This window comes from Penicillium concentricum (assembly GCF_028827145.1).
Source record: "Penicillium concentricum strain IBT 3081 chromosome Unknown utg000004l_segment0_segment0, whole genome shotgun sequence".
NCBI lineage: Eukaryota > Fungi > Ascomycota > Eurotiomycetes > Eurotiales > Aspergillaceae > Penicillium > Penicillium concentricum.
In genome coordinates this window covers 203,459-224,249 of record NW_026622757.1, presented here as the reverse complement: position 1 = coordinate 224,249, position 20,791 = coordinate 203,459, and the positions used below count along the sequence as shown (strand labels likewise).

At 47.2% G+C, this 20,791-nt stretch overlaps 9 protein-coding genes across 9 annotated transcripts; 4 read left to right on the top strand and 5 right to left on the bottom strand.

Annotated features, from left to right (window-relative positions):
- Positions 1-1,019: 1,019 nt before the first annotated feature.
- Positions 1,020-3,057, bottom strand: N7517_009037 (serine/threonine-protein kinase; the record flags this gene model as incomplete). The annotated part of the gene is made up of 3 exons (XM_056726760.1): positions 1,020-2,405; positions 2,458-2,673; positions 2,725-3,057. The coding sequence occupies 3 exons, from the start codon at positions 3,055-3,057 to the stop codon at positions 1,020-1,022; spliced, it is 1,935 nt and encodes a 644-aa protein (XP_056575332.1).
- A 408-nt stretch (positions 3,058-3,465) lies between these two features.
- On the top strand, positions 3,466-3,966 carry N7517_009036 (uncharacterized protein; the record flags this gene model as incomplete). Its single annotated transcript, XM_056726759.1, has 2 exons — positions 3,466-3,653; positions 3,723-3,966. The coding sequence occupies 2 exons, from the start codon at positions 3,466-3,468 to the stop codon at positions 3,964-3,966; spliced, it is 432 nt and encodes a 143-aa protein (XP_056575331.1).
- Positions 3,967-4,360: 394 nt separating this feature from the next.
- N7517_009035 (T6SS phospholipase effector Tle1-like catalytic domain-containing protein) lies at positions 4,361-5,962 on the bottom strand (the record flags this gene model as incomplete). Its single annotated transcript, XM_056726758.1, has 3 exons — positions 4,361-5,727; positions 5,776-5,790; positions 5,845-5,962. 3 exons carry the CDS (start codon positions 5,960-5,962, stop codon positions 4,361-4,363), a joined length of 1,500 nt encoding a protein of 499 aa, XP_056575330.1.
- A 2,025-nt stretch (positions 5,963-7,987) lies between these two features.
- N7517_009034 (uncharacterized protein) lies at positions 7,988-9,388 on the bottom strand (the record flags this gene model as incomplete). The annotated part of the gene is made up of 1 exon (XM_056726757.1): positions 7,988-9,388. One exon carries the CDS (start codon positions 9,386-9,388, stop codon positions 7,988-7,990), a length of 1,401 nt encoding a protein of 466 aa, XP_056575329.1.
- A 740-nt stretch (positions 9,389-10,128) lies between these two features.
- N7517_009033 (putative MFS transporter) lies at positions 10,129-12,056 on the bottom strand (the record flags this gene model as incomplete). Its single annotated transcript, XM_056726756.1, has 9 exons — positions 10,129-10,396; positions 10,456-10,669; positions 10,722-10,826; positions 10,872-10,907; positions 10,965-11,260; positions 11,312-11,336; positions 11,391-11,560; positions 11,609-11,758; positions 11,845-12,056. The coding sequence occupies 9 exons, from the start codon at positions 12,054-12,056 to the stop codon at positions 10,129-10,131; spliced, it is 1,476 nt and encodes a 491-aa protein (XP_056575328.1).
- Positions 12,057-12,691: 635 nt separating this feature from the next.
- On the top strand, positions 12,692-14,097 carry N7517_009032 (putative O-methyltransferase; the record flags this gene model as incomplete). Its single annotated transcript, XM_056726755.1, has 5 exons — positions 12,692-12,787; positions 12,838-12,985; positions 13,035-13,049; positions 13,118-13,244; positions 13,311-14,097. 5 exons carry the CDS (start codon positions 12,692-12,694, stop codon positions 14,095-14,097), a joined length of 1,173 nt encoding a protein of 390 aa, XP_056575327.1.
- Positions 14,098-14,878: 781 nt separating this feature from the next.
- Positions 14,879-16,615, top strand: N7517_009031 (uncharacterized protein; the record flags this gene model as incomplete). The annotated part of the gene is made up of 8 exons (XM_056726754.1): positions 14,879-14,918; positions 14,989-15,014; positions 15,073-15,245; positions 15,297-15,567; positions 15,616-15,724; positions 15,780-15,994; positions 16,051-16,118; positions 16,177-16,615. The coding sequence occupies 8 exons, from the start codon at positions 14,879-14,881 to the stop codon at positions 16,613-16,615; spliced, it is 1,341 nt and encodes a 446-aa protein (XP_056575326.1).
- A 2,148-nt stretch (positions 16,616-18,763) lies between these two features.
- Positions 18,764-20,031, top strand: N7517_009030 (uncharacterized protein; the record flags this gene model as incomplete). Its single annotated transcript, XM_056726753.1, has 3 exons — positions 18,764-19,229; positions 19,290-19,930; positions 19,993-20,031. 3 exons carry the CDS (start codon positions 18,764-18,766, stop codon positions 20,029-20,031), a joined length of 1,146 nt encoding a protein of 381 aa, XP_056575325.1.
- Positions 20,032-20,214: 183 nt separating this feature from the next.
- Positions 20,215-20,607, bottom strand: N7517_009029 (uncharacterized protein; the record flags this gene model as incomplete). Its single annotated transcript, XM_056726752.1, has 1 exon — positions 20,215-20,607. One exon carries the CDS (start codon positions 20,605-20,607, stop codon positions 20,215-20,217), a length of 393 nt encoding a protein of 130 aa, XP_056575324.1.
- Between the last annotated feature and the right edge of the window lie 184 nt (positions 20,608-20,791).

Below are 20,791 nucleotides of genomic sequence, written 5' to 3'. Positions count from 1 at the left end.
ATCTCGGACAAGGGTCTCAACTTCCACCTCGAGAGACTCTGTTTGAGGTTGAAAGTTGTGCTTTCACTGTCGATATAAAGATAGCCTTTCTGTCATTACATACCGGAATGGGGCAAGAATCTCGGGTGGAATCATTCCAGATCGGGGAACGGTTAGCCTCGTTGCGTCGGAAATTGCGCGAATATCGGAGGTAATCAAAGTCTTGGTCTCGAAGGACAGTGCGTTCATTAATGACAATTCACAGATGTGTGCATATCTTGCTTCGCTGGAAATTGTGTCGTCTGTACATATATATCAAGCTCTCCACATCCCCTAAACGATATCCGATCTCCCACTGTAAATTCGATGCCAGTGTGCCAATTCATCCTCCGATCTCAGCTCCCGTTAAGATGAGGCCAAGAGAGACGCCAAGCAGGAGAGATCTGCAGTGTTGTCTAGCATTTGGACTTGGCCCTCGGGATAGTCTCGCTCCGGGTAAGTGGATCTTTCAGGTGGCGGTTCGTGCGGTATATCTTGCATGAATACTCATCGACGATATCGAAGATATCTCGCTATGAAATGTCTCCCATAGCCATTCTGCTCGATTTTAGAAATAAGCATCGGTGTGTCTTGACCCGGTTTTCTGATGTCTGGAAATCTGGAGACATTGACGAATTCAATATGGCTTTGATATAAAAGTCGCTTTCTCTGGTCGTTGTACTTTTTGATCCAGCTTAGCAGTAGAACAACAGAATAATTATATGCTCACCATTCATGTCCATGTTATATGAACCAATTTCCGGGTTTCAAGACAAACTCTGTACACGGCAGTGATCGTCGCCAAGAGATCGGGGGCTTTAAAGCAAGGCTTCGGCATAAAAGACACTGAGAATAGAAATTGTATTTGCTTTTTTCAATTGTTCAAGTTCTCTTTACCAAATTGTGGCCTTCTTAGGGCGAGAGGTCTACATACTGAGAGACGTCTAAATGTATAGCTTTGAGAGATGATATTGATGAAACTACATTGCTAGACTGAGGGCTTAAACAGAGGCTCGCGTACGGGCCGCATCCATGTACTTTCTGGCCGCGACTGTTTCTTCATGATCATGGCCTAGCGTCTTTTCTCGCCCACGAAGAACTCGTCGGAACGTACTCTCTGCCTCGGTGTACCGCTTCTGGCGATAGAGTGAGAGACCAACCCCGTATGCAGAATTAAGTGTTTCTTCATGGTCATAGTCTAACACCCTCTCTCGTCCCTGAAGAGCTCGTCGGAACATAGTAATTGACTCAGTATACTTTTTCTGGCGATGGAGCGAGAGAGCAAGATAGTGTGCAGAGTAGAGTGTCTCTTTAGAATCAGGACCTAGCACCTGCTCTCGCCCTTGAAGAGTCTGTCGGAACATGGTTTCTGCCTCTTTGTATTGACCGTTATTATAGAGTGAATGACCAAGCCAGTGTGCAGATCTGAGTGTTTCTTCATCATTATGACCTAGCACCTTCTCTCGCCCCCGGAGAGTTTGTCGGGATATCCTTATCGCCTCGTTGTACCGTTTCTGGCGGAAGAGCGAGAGACCAAGCCAGTGTGCAGAACGAAGTGTTTCTTTATGATCATCTCCTAGCACCTTCTTTCGCCCCTGAAGGGCTTGTTGTAATATGGTTTCTGCCTTTTTGTACTGTTTCTGGCGGTAGAGTGAGACACCAGTCTGATGCTGGCTTTCGAATTCTGTCGGGCGGGGCTCAAGGGTCTCGACTTGACCTTGACCTTGCGTGACGACTGGTACTGTAGTCCCTAGAGAAGGATGTGCCTTCTCTTTCTGTGTCATTTCGGCCTTCCCATGGGCAGGGTTTACCGGATCCACCATGGTAGTTGAACTAGACATGTCGTGAAAGCCACCCTCCGGTGGTTCTGAAGAGAGCTTTGTAGTCCATGACGCAAACTCTTCGGTCATCATCGTGACTAGATAGGGAATTTGTGGCTCGTCTTCAGTAGCTTTCGTGGGCTCAGGCGGGTGGGGTAGGAGTGACTGTATCCACGCGCTTGACATAGCAGAGGTAGCCGTCCTTCGATCATTAGGATAAGGAGACATAAGTGAAAGCACAAAGTCGACGCCTGGTTGACTGATACCAGCATTGATAAGCATGGTGACTGGGAAGTCCTTCTCGGATTTGTAACTTGAAAGCGATGGAAGAGTCGGAAACGCAAGTTTCTTGGTGAACATCTCAAATAAAATCTCTCCAAGAGCCCAGATATCAGCGGCATAGGGGCTGCCTCGCTCCACGAGCCCCCAAATTTCAGGGGCAATATATCTTGGAGTGCCCGTTATCGTTGTCGGTTTCTCATGGTGTTCTTCGATGCGTTTAGCAATACCAAAGTCCGCGAGCTTAATCCACCACTTGTCTGGAGGGTGTGATTTGATAAGAATATTCTAGACATTCGCTTTAGTGAATACTCTTCTGCAATTTGAAAAGTAGACCTACATTTGGTTTTAAGTCTCGGTGAGCAAACCCATTTTCATGCATCATAGTCAGACCCTCGAGAATCTGGTATGCAATTTCTTTCGCCTCAGTCTCTGGTACTGACGGTATTTTCTGTAGATACACGAAAAGGTCGCCGATCTCGAGGTATTCCATGGCTATGAAGAGCTGGCCGGGTGCTTCGTACCATCCGAATGACTTAACAAAACATCGTTCATACTACTTTAATCAGCACATCCTCTCATAATGAACGTTCTCTTGGAGACTAACGCGAGGGTGTGAGAACTTGGCAATTGCCTCCAACTCACGATTGTAGTCGATCGACCCATGTCGCTGATCCGTGTCAATCTGCTTGACTGCTCGGACTGCACCGTCTTGAGCTGTGGCCCCTGGCCCACCTTTGATGCGTGTCTCTAGCCAGACGCAACCATATCCACCACTTCCGACTTTTTTTTGCCGCTGCCAATGCTCCAATCTAGTCACAAGGCGCTGTCCAGCAGTCGGGTCTGATTCCTGATACTTGTGGACTGTCTCCACTCTACAGTCCGGGAGGAAATAAGTTTCCAGTTTCGAATCTCGAATGAGATCTGAAATTCGTGCCATTTAGACGTTTCTGTGAGTTCATATGTTGTTCATATGTTGGTGATTTTCCCCCGCTGTGGCTGAAAAGCAGCCTAAACACACCATGTCACCTGACATAATCACCCCCAAAGTGTCCGGCCTTATTCTTATTATAGATATATAGATCACAATAAGTTACAGCTGATTGAGCGTCTCGTATTGAGACTGCATCATATTACATCTGTCTTGCCTCAGCTGCGAGTATTCGTAGCGGTCTACAACTTGACCAACTAAGGACTTCGATGAACTATCTTTATGCTGCAATGTTTCAGTCAGATTTATATACTTCAACCCATGCAGAGATATATAAATAATGTTCTCTCTCGCTGTGAGTCTTTCATTTAATATCCATATCTCACAGTGTACCATATATCTTTCTATTAAGTCAATATGAAGTTCACCGTCTCCCTGCTTCTAGCTGCCAGTGCAGCTCTCGCCGTCCCCATCGTCGAGCGAGACAGTTCTATCCAAATTAGTGACTTCTGGGCCAGAGCTAGCGTTGTCTCCGCTACGATGCATTTCGTTGTGACTGATCCAAATTACCCCGAGGACACTCCTACCGACTGCAACCTGATGTGGTAAGTCCAATCTGTTAAGCAAGGTCTCTTTGACAATGGCAGACGTTAATTCACACCGTTTGATGTTAGGACATATGGATCTTCGCCCGAAAAAAGAGCCCGATGTAACAACAGTCAATACTTTATCCACTTCCCCGGCGGTGCCGTAAACTTCAACCAGTTTACACTGGGACTGGAGAGGGTCTCGGGCCCGATTGCTGAGAATGGTTGGGTTTCGCTGAACTCGGGTATGGAGTGGTCTTGTATGGACAATCCAGAGAGCGGCGTTCAGCTGAGTTGCTCTTATGATGGTATTCTTAGCATGCTCGTGTGAGGATGTGAGGTGTCGACTAGCAGTCAAGTTTGTGTGATGCAAATGGAGGCTTCGTCTATATTGGTAGATATTCTCAGTGTACATTCATGAGTAGCTTCATTCTCTGTATCTTTCATATAGGTCTAGGTAATTGAATTGCGGTCCAATATGTTCTGTGTCCTAAAGATCCGGTATCAGACGACTCTCACCAAATAGGAAGGAGAACTAAGCTCGAGTCTCGTCTGTGTTTCCCATCAATATGGCATGAAGTTGGATAATTCCAGTACACACACTACAGGAATGGGAGTATATAGGACATTGAGAACCACTCCCGGTATCATTATAATACAATGTCACATTTATAAAAGCTCTACTCCCTCGAGATCGAACTCATTTTGATCTCAACATCATCACACTACCTACGAACATACCTCTCCCTCACTGGATCACCTTCATGCGAATGAACAACCCAATTCCCAATTCCGACAGCACCACCCGTATCTCCCTTTCGCCCCGAGGAACCAAATATCAAATTATCAGGACGGTAAGACGGGTCTGACTTCATACGCTGGATAGCAGAAACATGAATTCGGGCATTCACAGGGATATCACGGGTCCGACCACGCGGCGGCGGCCACCGCACAGCCTTCCACGCTCCATTCGGCTGTGATTCCAACCGTCGCAGGGGAAGATACTCCATCAAACGCCAGGAGAGAACGGAAGTCAGCGGTAGACCGTTACCATACGCAAGGAGATCATGAATATGTCCTTTTGTGCCGGCTAGATGAAGCGCCTCTAAATACTCCCTATGGGCTTTCGGTAATTCCGAGCTCCAGAAATCCCTCTTTGAGTTCGAGGCAGCTTGCAAATCAAAACCAGGATCAAATTCCTCGATGCACTCGTGCTGTTTCAGCTTTCTTGGATCCAGTCGCAGCCCCGCGCGTCGCGCTTCTTGTACCATCCACACGAGAGGTGCGTGCGTTAATGGCCATGCCTCACTACATCCGAGATTCCACCCTCCGCCAATGTCTGCGTGTCCGCCGGGAAACCACATTTCTTCGATGTCCTGCATTTCATCATCGTCCAATTCTGTCTCCCGTTTCTTACTTGGTGTGCTGATGTTTGGGATTTCTGGAAGAACGGGAGGTCCAGAAGTGTGTTCGGAGCCATTGGTCGAGGTTCCCTTCGCGGGCTTCTTTTCATCTGAGGAGATTTCACGAACCCATTCATCTTTATGCGACCGCAGCAAAACCGGCCGGAACTTGATACGACGTTCATCAATGCTAACCGCATGTCGAACTACTTTGGCCGAAGTGCTCCCGTCAACATTAACCTCAAAGTCTGCGATGCTATTGACCGCATCGAACATTCCCAAAAATTGCACACGAGCCATAGGCCGTGATAGTATCTCCCGACTGTCTTTCATGACTTGAAATGCCTTTCGCTTCGCTTCTCTGTCATTATCCGTTCGGCCAAGCTTCCACGACACAAACGCATCCCAGATAAATGGGACCACTTCTTCGTTATCAGGTCCAAGAAGTCCGACATAATCGAGCATTTCATTCAAGAACCGTGCCGTGTATGCGCCACGCGAGAAGCCGAAAATGTACACCTTGACACCGGTTTGATAGTGACGCATGAGAAAGCGGTACCCGCCCAGAACGTGCCGATCGAAGGACCGACCCAGTGCGAGATTGAGCACTTTATTATTGTCCAGTTTGCCTTTCTTTTGGATTGTCGTGCTAGCCAGGGATCCCGGGGTTATATCAGTGCCGATTCCCGCTGTTTGGGGTTAGTATCCTTGTGGTTATCTAGTGGATACGCTCATACGTTGGTAGTAACATACTGGCTTGCAGTTAGAAGACTTGTTTTGGTCTTTATAGATGAGTTAAATCTTACATTGCTCGTCAGACTTTGCTAACATGCGACAGATTCTCAAGACGTTGGTGTCCGTGCCGTCTGTGCGAAATGTATTTCCTGTGCCATCGAAGCATAGGACAATTTGTCGGTCTGACATTATGCGGTGTTCTTCCAAAGCCCGGAAGGGTTCCCTTAGCATGGCTGGGGGAACCATTTATATGTGCTCGAGGCATTTTTTAGCATTTTACCTGCCTTGTATTTCCCCACTCATCGACATAGTACGGCGACGATCGTGGCGATCTTCGTCAATTGAGGAACCATCGAGTTGGCAGAAATGCCAAGCGAGAGTCGGTGGGCACTAGTTCGCCGAATTGGGTGCCGTGCAGGTGATCTACATGGCCATTACCTGTCGAGCTTTGAGCTTCAATTGGTGGAGACTTGGCGTGTGATCAGCCTCACTTACCTATAACTATACTATTCCCGTATAAGGAGTAGTATACCCCGAGAAGCAGCTACGCTTTTCCTTTGTTGGACAGAAGGATGGTAGTGCATTAAATAAAGGTATACCAAAGGAGCCAAGGCCGAGTTCTTAAGATCCCAAGGCGGGCTTTCTACTTTCAATTGAAACCTGTTCACAATATAGTGTTAATGGTGGTACACTCGTCTGCACGTCCATCTTTCACTGTCGACGACAAATAGGGCAAAATAGATCATATGACTATACGTTTTGGGCAGGTACGTAGACTGGGACACATCTACTCTCTTGAGATTCTCAAAACTTCCCTTCTCCCAAAAACAACTTCGCTTCCTGTCGATCTTGCGCGTCAGATTTTGTCTTCTACCCATCCTTACGTCGGCCAAGGCAACGACATCAGCGAAGACTGGCCCGATATGGAGCTCCTCATCGTGGTCCTTATGAATGGCTGCCCCAAATGATCGTGTAGGCCTTGCAAGCGAAGATAAATGACTCATCCCAGATTTGCACATCTTTTATTATCCTCACTACCCTGAAAACCCATCCTCGATGAGATGAGGATCGAAGAGCTCTGCCATAGGGCAGAGATAGCCTTCCATCTCTGACCGAGGAAACACAAGCTCTGTGGCCTGGGATAGCCACCAGTGCTGCTGATTATGATACGACCGGAGGATTCAAATACATAAACACCGAACTTGGTGCAACAAGGAGGATCAATGGCCGACTATTAACGGAAAACGAGGCCCTGCGGATAGCCAACTTCGCGTTGGCAGTTGCGCTGTTTCGTGCCTTCTCTTGTTAAGCTATATTAGAGTGATACTCTACGCATCTTACATCTAACAAGTATTGATAAGTCGGCAAGTCTCGGTCAAAAGACGATTGATCAATTGATGTGACCTCGGAGATGTCGGAAATTATGAAGAAGATGGCCATGGGGTTGAGTCAAAGTGTTACTGGACTAAGCATATTTACCGACACTGTTGGGTTCCTTTCCGTATGCCTCGTCTCTTTTGCCTTCCTCGGTAGTTGTACAAGTATCTGTATATCAATGGCAAGCTTCAGGAAGCAATCACGGAAGGATCGTAAGTTACGATGCCGGGGGCTTCAGGTAACGGAAGCTTCTTGTGAGCGCGATCTCTATAATTAGCACACTAATTTTTACTACAAAAATATAGCCATATACTAGCCCATATCTACGTTGTTTTATCGGAGAACCATGCCCAGGTCTGAAAGGCATAGTATCCAGTGGCTATTTCTTGGACTCTCGAGTTTCTTTAGCTACCGGGATATGACTGTTTCTTCTAAACTACCCATCTATAGGATGGTAATATAGGCCAGACACCAGGTGGATCAGGGTTTCATCCAAATTACAGGTATCTCCAGGCCCGCATATGTATTTGAAAGGGGTTTAAATTGTTATGATTGAAATATTGGTATCGCTAGGAATCAGTAGATGTAATGAAAATGAGAAACCAAAATGCGAACCATCCAGCGACCAGAGATGTGTCGTCTGCCCGGCAGACGATGCCAACACAGCGCCATAGCAAAACGCCTCGCCAATCACTCTCCTTTGAAAACATGGAATCACCTTGTCCTCAGATGTGAGAATGAATGCAATACCGGGTAAGAACAAGAAAAAAGAAAAGTTGATATATGTACAAGATCCAAGGAGAAAGGAAATGGCTGAAGAGCAAATGTAAAAAAAAATCAATCGAAGATGTATTGCACCTCATTGCATGAAGACTGGAATGCCTTGAGAAGCTTTTTCACACGAGGTGTAATCCACCCAGACTGCGTGCCATTACTGACAACACCCGCAAAAGTAGTAGAAGCATGTTTACAAACACCTTCGGAGTGATCAAACGAATACTGCAAACAATCCTCATTGCGCGCGCAGACCTCTGCACAAATATCCACTGTAGGAATCGTACCAGCCGCAAAATCAATTTTGATCTGAGAGAGGTTATCCCAATCATCGCGCGCTGAGAAAGTTCCGTCGTAGACAAGCTTCTGGTAAACATCCGCATGCAGCATGAGCGCGTTCTTCCCACTGGCAAAGAAGGCCCGGTCAAACTCCCACATCTCCTCGATATCCGTCGGCGCCATGTGGTGATACGAGATCACAGGGTAACACCATGGCTGCCGCCCGTATCCCTCGGAGAAATGGTCGATTTCCCACGGCCGTGACGTCATCATCATCGGCCAGGCCCAGGTCAGATCGACATGCACATCGTGCAGCGCTCGCGCCAGCGCACAGTCGCCCGCCCACTCGTGCGCGGTCATCGCTTCAAGATCTTCCTTTGCCCGTATCAGGTAATCGTACAGGAGATTCATGGTGTAGCTTGAGAGGACGATGCCCGCTCCACCGTAGCCAAAGAGTGTGTCGCCGATTTGCATGGGGCTGCCCAGGTAGTATTGTCGATCTGGATCAAGGTGGCCCAGCCAGCTGATCAGGTTCGGCCATACCATGTAGGTATCGGCTTCGAGGAAGACGTACCACTTAGCGTCCGGCATTACTTCTAGTGCTTCCTTAATCATTGGGAGGAATTTCCATTTGTCGAGTTTCCAGCCTGGATTGTTGACTTTGCCTAGTGGACCGTTTGTGTCATCGCCCCATTCTGCATCTGTTAAGCCTTCGCGTCCGACTTCTTTTAGACGGCGGTAGATGTTGAATTCGGGTTCTCTTTCCATTGTTGCCTCGCTGATGTTGCGGAGGACGTCATATGTAAGGACACCATCGATGGTTTCTTCGTAGTCGGAGAAGACGGCGAAGTGTGGGACGCATTGCAGCGTGGTGCGGAGGTGGATGGGGACTTTTTCGAGGGATTCGGTCGCGCCGGTTTTGATTACGACCATGACGTCGTCGAGCGCGTGTAATAAATGACTGCATTTCTCCTCCATTGTCTCCTGTTTAGGAGGAGGAGGGAGAGGAGATGTCTCCGGCTTCTCGTCTCCTACCACAATTGTTTCCTCTCCAGCTTGAGGAAATTGTTCTGAGTTGTTCACAATTGACGGGTTGGATTCAGGCAGTCGAAAAAGATAGTATATCATGCAAATTGTAAGGATCGGAAAGACGACGAAGAGCCATCGTCGCGGAGAACTAGACATGGTCGGGTTTGCGCTCAGGGACAATCTAAAGATCAAACAAGAATCGAGGCCATTCACTTAACGAGAGCAAGGCCAAGAAAAGACTGAAAAGACTGTAAAGATTGAAACAAATGCTTCATAAAACATAGCAAAGAAGAAAAAAGAAGGGTCAGCGATCGCTGTCCCTGATCCAAACCAGTTCGACCTCGGCGTCAACGGACAATCCATGGGCCGGTAGCACAGGCTTCATGATTCGGTCGAACCTCTAAACGGGGTAAACGGGGAAGCTTTGATAGGTCAATCGACAGGTTCATTTGGGACTGATCAACCACGCGGCACAGGAGCCAACTAGGCTGTGGCGTCTTTCAGACCGCTGCCCCACGGGAAGCGTCATCGCTTGCGGGACTTTGCATAGCGAGGCAATGATCGACTGTGTATGGAGTAGAGTGTGTTTGATGGGAAGATTCAGGAGGTGAAGGTCATATCAGGGGTATCAAGTTTGAGATTGATGTCTCTTAATCTGTACTTAAAAGTAGTTCAACAGCGATGGCGTTAAATAAATTAAGCATGAAACGGGGGCGTCGACACGGGCGTGTTCGGATTCGACCTAATTGTGGCCTGGGGAATAAGGCATAGATCACGTGTGTTTCAGCACAGACCAGCTTGGGACAAGGTGTTGATTAACAACTCATATTGTCTGGAGGTAACATGATATATTTCAAAAATACATCTCAATCATCACACGTATACAGTTATTCAATTCAATCTTCAGCTTCAGCTTCATCTTCAGTTTCAACTCTCAACCGCCTTTTCCGCTCCCACAAGAAAACAGGAGTGATGGTCAAAGCAACAGCCACACACAAAATAGCAGCCTGAATACCAAAAACCAGTCCGAGCCCATTCCGCTGAATCCATGCAGGCTGGAAGTATCCCACCGCGAACCCGCCACAGGTGCGCCACATATTCAAAATGGCCGAGACACAGGTCGCTTGCTCCGGGTATTTTTCCAATGCATAAGATGAGATGGCACTGTGCAAATGATGTTAGAGATACGCCATAATACTCAACACACCGAAGTTGGAACTTACACAATCGTGGCGACCATGCCGATGTTCACCAGGATCCACCCAATGGCTAACCCAATCCAGTGCTTACCAAAGTGCATGGTTAATCCGTAGGTGAGGAGACCGATTGCCATGCTACTTATCGGAAACCAGACGCCGTGGAGGCGAAGCTCGGTTCGCCAGGTTGAGTTATGGCGCTTAAAGATCCAACCGTTGAAGAAGTGGCCAACCGCCCAGCCTAGCAAAATGGTCAGAATCTCGAGAGATAGGGGGCCTATGAGGATGCATACCACATAAAGCTCCAATCACGCCGGCGAATCGCATCGATGATGCCTCGATCGTGTCAAACAAGTATGGAGGGCTGTGCAGGAAGTTATCGATGGTGGTTGTGATTCCTGGAGAGTCAGCGGGTAAAGGACGGTGTGATGATGGTGACTTACCAATTGGCCAGGTAAATGTTACCAAGATAGCGATGCCTGTTGACAAAAGTTTTGGTCAGTGAGTGCCATTCCAAGGAGGTCAGCCATACCCACCAGTCATTAACAACGGGAACTTGAACACATAGACCACGACTGTTCGGCACCAGTATCTCAACGTCAATCCCTTGGGACGCAGCGTGTTGCCAATTCCAAAATAAGATGCGAGACGCGACTGTTTGATCATTCGTCCAGGCTCATGGTATGTCTCATAGCCGAAGAGGATCACCATGACTGTGGACGCGCCATAGATGGCTGTCAGGACTCCGAAGGAGGTGCGCCAGTCTGATCCAGCGCCGATGTATCCTGCTATCGCGGGACCGAGGAATGGTCCGACGAGGAAGGTGGTACCCCTATGTCCAGTCAGTGCTACTCTAGTTAGACTTAGGCGGCAAGTCTCCTACCAAATATTGATCATGCGCGGCCATTCTGTTGTGGCATCAGCATAAAGGTCCTCGAGACAATCCCAGAGAAAGGACTTACCAGCCGAGGTATACATATCATGAATGATCGGAAGTCCAATTACCTGGGGCACTGTCCCAAACAGACCCTGCAAAGAGCGGAAGGTCGTGAAGGTAGACCAATCATTGGAGAGGGTTGCACCTAGCACCATAAACATGGTGATCACCTGAGGCCACAACCAGATCGGCAAACTACAGCTGTCAGTGCGATAGCCAACATGGAAAAGAAAACCAACTTACCGACCGTATGCTTCAATGAGTGGAACAGCAAAGATCCCTCCAAACCCTTGCAGCAGAATACCATAATTCATACTCGTCGCCGAGTGAGTGATTGAAATATTCCAATCCATGGCCTGCTCCGTGACCAACGTTCCACCCCAGACCATAGCCCTGCAAGAGATTTCGTCAGAAAAATCATCTATGGATACACATTTGAGCTGGTAGCCGCGATGAGTTTCTCGACTGGCCATACATACCCATCTGCCAACAATGAGCTCGTCATCAGCGACACAAAGAGCATTGTTTTCCGCGACGAGGACCAATTCCTCGGGTTCAAGGGATCCTTGGTCTCAATATCTGAATTAGAATCGCATTCCTTCAATTCCTGTGTTTCAAGTGACGACAAAACACTTGCTGCCATCCCGTGTGTAGAGTAGACAGAGGGTTTCTCCGTGGTTAAGTTCACCATTTTTGCCTGTTATTTTTGTATAAGTTGTAGGCAAGCCCGAAATAACTTGAGTCAGGTAAGGAGGTGAAGATCCTTTTTCTTTTTTTTGGTGACTAGGCATGGGTTTTATGCATTTTTACACATGGAACTCGCGTGGTTTTTTCATAGCTGGAGACTAGGGAGAGATCAGACATCTATATTTCCGATTTGGGATATGAAAAGTCTCCGGAATCTACTCCGTATATATTTTGTATATACATCACAAAGGTAAATTGGGAGTGGATATTCTGGACTTTGCCTTTCGGTTTAAATATTGAAATTGTTCTATTTGCTAGTTCTTTTTATTTCTTTATCTTGTAATAACCCTTGCGCATACCTAACCTCAGGACCAATGATCTTACACAGAGCACATTAATCCCATTTTAATACTCCATAATGGATCAAGGATTATTGTATTGTAACCTACTAGTATTCTAATTATCTACGTATTTGTTCTCATTGCACCGGAATCCGTGCCGGATCCATATGTACATGTACTTATGTTGGACTCCGTACATCTGTAGATATTTAGACCAAAAGTATGGAGCATAATGGAGAGTATACAAACATAACACTTCCCTATTCCTATTCACCCCCTCAAACCCCTTCCAATTCCAATGTCTTTTCTAACTCACCTAGCCAGTCTATTGGGCCTATCCTCTCCAGCCCCCGTTGCACCCCCAGGGGCCACCCTCGCAGCAACCGTTACAACAGTGAGTATGACCAACCCGTCAGGCAAGTTGTCTATCTAATTCGATCATAGCCTGCCTCATTGGGATTTGTTCCGGTCGCGATTCATTTTGATCTCTTTAATATCCTCGTCAGTCATGGCGGACCCGCGACGGCTGATGAAGTCTCGGCGACCTGCAATGCACGTATCAAAGCCCGAGTGAAGGATGAGCCTAAGCTGAGTAGGTGTTTGAGTTTGAATGGCTGATGTTATATTGACAATTAATATAGGTACCAGATTGGCCTGTAAGCATGTCTGATTTGCTACGTATAGATACAAGCACGGAGTATACCAATACTAATACCTTTCGCAGCGGACACACTATACATCATGGCCGGACTCGGTCTAGTTGACCGCGTGGCCGAGGACTGCTTCATAGCAAATGCCATCACGAACCACATGGTCGCCATGCCATCCGCTCAGCATGGCGCACTGCACTTGTCAGTTTCCCATGTCCAGTTTCCATTCCAGAAACTAGTATAATATTCCACGCTAACCCCCTCTAGCACCACGGAAGGCTTAATGGCTGGCGCATTCTTGATGAAAAAGCTCCAGGACACTCGCTTTGCATATCCCTTCGATGCAGACGGCCCCTTGCAATATGCCTATCGGCTAATGGGTCAGTCCGAGTTGGCAGAGAAGCATACGTACTCGATCATGGAGACCCAGGGTCGTATGGATAGTTTCAATCATTTCATGGTCGGCAAGTTCCTGAAGTTCGGGACCTTTCCCGACCGGGTCAAGTCAATGGGTTACGATTTAGATGGTGCATTAGCGGGTGACGCTGCCACTGACTCTCGCACTAGCTCCGCTACGATGGTCGATATTGGGGGCGGTCGTGGCGAGCTCCTCCTCGAGGTCCAGGCTGCCTACCCACATCTTGGTGCGGAGGATCTAATCGTACAGGAGTTCAACGCTGATATTGATGACGTTCCTGGTGTGCGTCTCATGAAGTGGAACTACAAGGAGGCTGAACAGCCCGTTCGTGGTGCCTATGTTTACGCGCTGCAACATATCTTGCATAATTTGCCTGATTTGGATGCGGTGGCGTTGTTACAGAAGATTTCGCGTGCCATGGCACCTGGTTCGCGAATTTTAATTATCGAGTATGCGAAAAATCTGACCTATACTTCGCTCCATGCGAGTATGATTGCGTTGTATGGGGGCCGAGAAAGGAGTTCGGTGGAGTGGAAGCAGATGGCGGGTTTGTCGGGGCTGGAAGTGACTTTCGAGGTTTATGTTAGAGCTGGAGAATCATTGGTTGAGATGAGAAGGGCAGATTCATTGTATTAATTAATTCGTTGTGATGTATCTATTTCAGCCCCATATAGATCACATCCTCTCGGATTCTCTCCCCAGATCAGCATCTTCGCTTACCTGAATCTTATATTATTTTTAATCCTGCGAACTCATAGATCTTTGTCCGATCTTAGAACGTATCGAACCCGTTAGTTCCACATGGGATATTTTCTTTTTCTCATTCGTTGTCATATCCCTTGTTGCAGTATGGAGTATGCATGGCATGGTTTTTATCCCCCTTTCCCCCAGGAATGTCCCTTGTGTCTAATCCACATAATGCAAACCTACCTGTCCATTGCCAGCACGATCAACAGATCGAATTTTGGAAGAGTAACCACGCGAGCTTGACTCCTGTCATAATTGGACGTACATGACCTCGTACCCAGGGTTTGATACTGCGCCATATTCAATGCACAGCTCGCTTCGATTGACCTTGGTTTTTTTCTTTCTCAATCTCCTGATCTATATATATTACATCCCTTGTTTCCCCTCGTTCCACTCTTGTTATATACATCCTTCCACCCGATAGACGAGAGTTTAAGCAGGGTTCTGACCTGTAAATTGGTTCGAGAGATTTTGGCGTGATCTTCGCTTCCGAGAACCTTCAAGGGCAACTTGGAAAGATATTAATCCTGTTGTTTCGCTTTTGATCTATCTGATTGACCCCCGCACATCTATGCCAATGAGTACTTGAATTGGCTCCCCGCGCTAGAATTGGGAATCTGGTGTATACTTGGCTGCTGGCCACATCTGGTCCTTGCGTTACATCTTCATTATGGATATTCCAAAACCTGTTGAGGGCGATGTTGACATTGGTATGTTTACCTCGGGGCAAGGCCAAACAAATGGATCTAGACGATCATGTATTAACACAAATGTTTACAGGAACTGGTACATTTCAGGCTTGCTGGGTATGCTATCAACCCTCTTAGAGTACCTCTGCATGTGTTCATACTAATAATCGAGCAGGTCCTCACAGCCATTGTCGGCGTAGCATTGTTGTTCCGCTATGCCGTCAAGGCCTGGGTGCGTTGGGCTTTGCCGCAGGTCACTGCACCCGGCCGAATCTGGGGTATAGAGGACTTGTTCTTCCTCGTAGCTTGGGGTTTTGATATTACTCATATGATATTTATTCAACTGAGGTGAGATCGACTTTTGCCATTATTTCCATACCAGCCATTAACTCTGTCTAGTGCCAATTGGGGTCTCGGGAGGCATTTCTTCTACTTAACGGGTGAAGAACGTCTTAATGCTATGAAATGGGACTTCCTTTCACAGCCTTTGGCTGTCACTTCGGCGATGATTTCTCGCGCAGGCATGATGTGGTTCCTTTTGACCTGCTTTGCGGCAAGCGACAAGAATATTCGCAAATCTATTATTATCTGCGCTATTGTTCAAGTCGTTGTCAATATGGTTACCATTGTCCAGATCATTGTCCAGTGCGGACCGAACCCATATCAAACGGTTAGTACTCTCCTTCTTGGTCTTCGACCGGTTCTAATCCCATCGCAGACTGATCGAGTTCAATACTTCCACTATATGTGGACACCACTCCCTGAAGATGGCTCCGTCAAGTGCCAATCACCGGCCGTCCAGACAACTATCGGATTTGTGCAAGGAGGTATGTAAAATAGTCATACTTCAGCTCAGCTCATTGTTAATTACAATTCCCACAGGGTTCAACACCGCCATCGATTTCTTCCTCGCTGTACTCGCTGCCGTCGAACTCTGGCAATTCTTTTTACGAACTCTCCACCGTAATCCAAACATAACGTTCTGGTCCCAATTCTGCAAAATCAGTGGCACCGTCCGATCCCGCCGGATTTGGCAGACCATCACTCTCAGTGGACCACTGATCCTCTCCGGGTGTGCTTCTATTGTAAAGACCTATGTGAGTAGACTGTCTATTCCCCCGACTTATTCGGCAATGCTAATATAATTCACCAGAAACTCAAATCCCTCGGTGACAGGCAGGACTTTACATACAACATCGTGACGTTTGTTCTCTGGGTAAAGTAAGCACAACTACCATCTCTCAAGCCGTCTCCCAATACTTTTAACTAACAACCCCAGAATTGAAAACTACAGCATCCTTCTCGCCTCCTGTGCCCCAGTAGCCCGTCTCTTCCTCCGCTCCTTCGTCGACCACAGACGCGAAGGCCGCACTCACGGCTACTGGTCTCGCACCCCGTCGAGTGGCCACAACGAGCCTGACACAGAGCTAAAACGCCGCGCTAATGCAAAGGACCATTGGCTGGATTCGACGACAGTAACTAATATGACCAATACTGGCATTCACGATGAGGAGAATCCGGCGACTCGGTGGGATGTGTATGAGCATGAGCGCTCGAGTAATCGGGTTTCGAAGGCGGAGATGGCGGGGCAGCTTGATGATGGATTTGTTACTGTCAAGACAGATATTGTTGTTCAGGTTGGTAATAGGCGGTCGACTTCTTCGGGTGGAACGAAGTTGTTACCTGGTGGTGAGGCTCATTCTGGGGGCTTTCATTGATATACGGTATAGAGATCTATGATATATAACAAGGGCTTGGATAGCTACCCTGATTGGTCAGGACTTGTAATTTCAATCCCCAGGACTAGAGTATACAATTCTTTATCTCATACACGCTAGCTCTGTCGAGGATCTGAGCGCGCGACTTGACTCACGTTACCATAAGCACGCGAGTGTAACATGCAAAGGGGCCTGGATTCAAATCAAAATCCATAAACAAACCTCATTCACCATATATCTCCCAACCGAGATCCTGTTTGGAATAATCCAAGCAGTGGTAGAAACCCTCCCAATTCATAATGTAGTCAATCTGAGACTTGTCAATAGTATGCGAGAAAGATATATCTCTCTCTTCCATCTCACACCACGAACCATTAACCAAATCTACCAGGTGCATTTAACTCCGGGATAATGACCCAGCTCATCCATGGCCCGCGTTGATAAAGCGATGGCTTTGGTTTCGGACCGCGCACTGAATTTTACTACGGCCGTTCGCCCGGCGAGCGCAGCCTATTGTGGTTCAAGTTCCCGCGCCGCTTTCAATTCGAGTACCTGCACGAGAAAATCAACAGAAACACACGTGAAGAATTTATATTTGCCATGTACGTGCAGAAGCTACTTGACATGCCGCATGAGCCAGGTACTGCGCATTTTAGGGTCTCGAGCTATAACACCATAGGTTGTCCGTGGCGACGCGCAGCGAAAACTGGGTAGGTTTGAGAATTTGGATTGAGTACAATAAATCGTTTGAGCCTGGTTGGATTAGGTGGTTGGGTCTTGCTGTCAGGGATGGGATTCGGAATCAGAATGATATAGTAGAGTTTATTAGTGAAGCTGCTAGTAGAATATAGTTCCAGTATCTACGAGGCATCCTTTATTCCTACGAGGAAAGGCATGCTACCTCTGTTACTTTCGGCTGCCTAGACAGGATCTGTTCCATTAGTCGAATTTCTTCTCGAGGATAAGGTAGGTGCTTCGTTTGTGTGGAAAGGCAAACAGTGGGAGCCGAGGGAGGTTACAGTGCCGGTGAGGGATAACGAGAGAGTCTGCCATCTGATCCCACGTGGGGGAAACACGTGGATTGTATGTCCTTGTCATATAATTAGCTGGCATGTTCATATTAGGTGCGATATGACCAAATTGTAGGACGTTGGAATATGTTGCTGTGTTATATGGATATATATAGTTTGAACCCATGAGGGATGCTAACCAACTCCGTGTATATGATAGCCCATGTTCAAACCAGGCTAGTCAGTGGCTTGAATGTACAAGAAAGAGATGAAATAATTAAAAACAATGCTACCTACATGGATTTGGGGAGAAAATGTTCAGATCATACATAAGACTATGAGACTACACATTCAGCTGAGCAAGGGAACATAATGGCATTATTTGCCTGCTCATTCATCAATTGGCCTAAGTGGTCGAACAGTTTCCTGGTCTAGCGGTTATGATTTTCCGTTAACAAATGCGATTAGCAAATGTTCCGGAAAGGTTCTGGGTTCGATTCCCAGGGAAACTATTTTTTTAATTAAATGTTAACTTAACAAAAGTGCTTTTACTTTCTTTCTTTCATTCTTTTTTTTTTTTTTTTTGGCTTTTCATGTTGTATATAGATCACAAAATAATATTTCATTTAGTGAGCCTAACCTTAATAATCCATTGATACAGTCCAAAAGTATCGGACTGTGAGTAAAAAAGGAGTAGAAACAAGCACGGGATTTGGAAAGTTACAAATTGTGCGTCTACGTAGGATTGTTGATTCTACCAAGGTTGCTTTCTTTCTATTCGTAGGTTACTCTAAAAATATAGAAGAAACACAAAAAAGAAATGCTCACACTCGGAGTCGAACCGAGGATCTCATCATTACTAGTGATGCGCTTTACCACTAAGCCATGCGAGCTGGTTGATGTATGTACTAGCACTATCAAGTTATATAAGCCAAAACTAAAATACCAACAAAGACAATGATTCCCACGACTGTAAAGAGAGGCCGGGCCCAAATATACATTTCCAAGCGTGTAGGCTTGCTTCAGCCTTCTACAATGTCCTAATTTATATCCCAAATATAACATAGATTAATGACATATTTATCACGTGCGCCTATCATCATCTCCACCGCGCTGTCAATAGCTTCACCCTCCAACAATGCCGCCCAACAAACCATTTCCCTACCGACGGAGCTCTAATGCATCGGAAGATGACTTCTTCGACATTCCCGACGAACCATGTCTTTCCATAGTCAAGCGCCAACTACGACGTGTCCGAACATGGGTCACAGTCGCCATTATCGTCCTGTTTATCTTGTGGCAACGCCGTGAACGACCTCCGCCGCCGCCCCTACCACATATCCACTACGACGAGGTCGATTGGTCGCGCTTTGCCTATACCCAGTATGCAACTAACGAGGTCTACATGTGCAATTGCCTGATGGTCTTTGAGGCCCTGCACAGACTCGGCAGCAAGGCGGACCGCGTGCTGTTTTACCCCGAAGAGTGGGACCTCGTTGTCGAGGACGAGTTTGATCGCGTCAGCCAGTTACTACTTGAGGCTAAACACAAGTACAAGGTGATGCTGATCCCGATCAAGATTGAGGGAATTCAGGATGGATCGGGTGAGTTGGCCTGGAACTGACCCAGCTGATTGAACATACCCACTTACACTCGTTTCATAGGCTCCGGTTCGCAGGCTTCGTGGGATACCAGTATAGCCAAACTCATGGCCTTTGGCGAGCATGAATACGACCGCGTTATCCACCTCGACTCGGACGTGATCCTCCTTCAAACAATGGACGAGCTTTTCTTCCTCCCACCTACCACTGTCGCCATGCCACGGGCCTACTGGCTTCTCCCAGACAAAATGCTCTCGTCACTGTTGGTCGTCATTGAGCCCTCCCTCCGCGAGTACCTCGCTTTGACTGAAACTACCACGCTCGCTCAGAACGGCCAGGTCGATATAAATCTGACGGAACACCGGTATGATATGGAGCTGTTGAACAGGCGGTACGGGGACTCGGCAATGGTCCTCCCGCATCGGCAGTACGGTCTATTGACCGGCGAGTTCCGGAAGAAAGATCATCGCAATTTCCTGGGGAATGATGACGAGGTCTGGGACCCTGATCATATCCTGGCGCAGGCTAAGTTTGTGCACTTTTCGGATTGGCCGCTGCCGAAGCCGTGGATTATGTGGCCGCAGGAAATGTTGGCAGCTGAGCAGCCCAAGTGTGATAATAACCCTGGCACGCCGCAGGAGAATGGATGTCGGGATCGGGAGATTTGGAAGATGATTTATGATAACTATCGGAGACAACGAAAGGTATGTCTATTTATGAGGGATGGGGTTGAATCGGGTTGAATTGGTTTGCTAACTTGGTGTAGGATGTCTGCAAGCTGCTCAGTTATCCGGCGCCGATGTAGTGGAAACACTTTCTTAAATGTGTATACATACAGTAATATAGGTAGATGGCGTTTGGTATATTAACCTGGAAAGGGAATGAATGACTTGATGACATATATACTTTACGATCACTCGGTATAAAAATTCAATTGGATATCTTAGGAAGTACACAATACCAAAACACCACGAATGCAATAAAGACATCAAGCATATCCCATCCCCCTCCTCCACCAATTCCACACCCCCCTCCTCGCCATGATGCCCCCAAACTCCTTGACACTATCCACCTCATCCAGTCCTAATGGGAGATCCAACTCTTTCCCATTCCCAGTCCCTTGTTTCCCACCTTCCCCCTCCTCCTCCACAACCCCGGGCCTTGTCACCAACTGGAAATCCTTATATCGTAGGTGACGCACAACATCCACCCAGCTCTCTACCCGTTCCTTCCCACCCTCCACGTACATGATCCCCGGACACCCGCCGGAGCGTAGGAGCACGGCGCATTGGTGTGTATCTGCGGCGCGTTTGAGGGCGGCTACCTTTTTGCGGGAAGTTATGTGGTGGGTGCGGATTAAAGCGTTGTAGAGGGTTTGCATTTTTGGGTAGGAAGGGGGAGAGAAAGAGGAAGTTGAGGCTGAAGTTAAGAGCTTGGAGCTTGGGGCGCTAGACCAGATTAGGAAATTGGGGAATATGATTTGGAGATGAAAGAGGTTGTTATATTGGGATTATTGATTGCTATGGAAACTAATATTGGAATTTTTGATCTTCGATGTAATTATT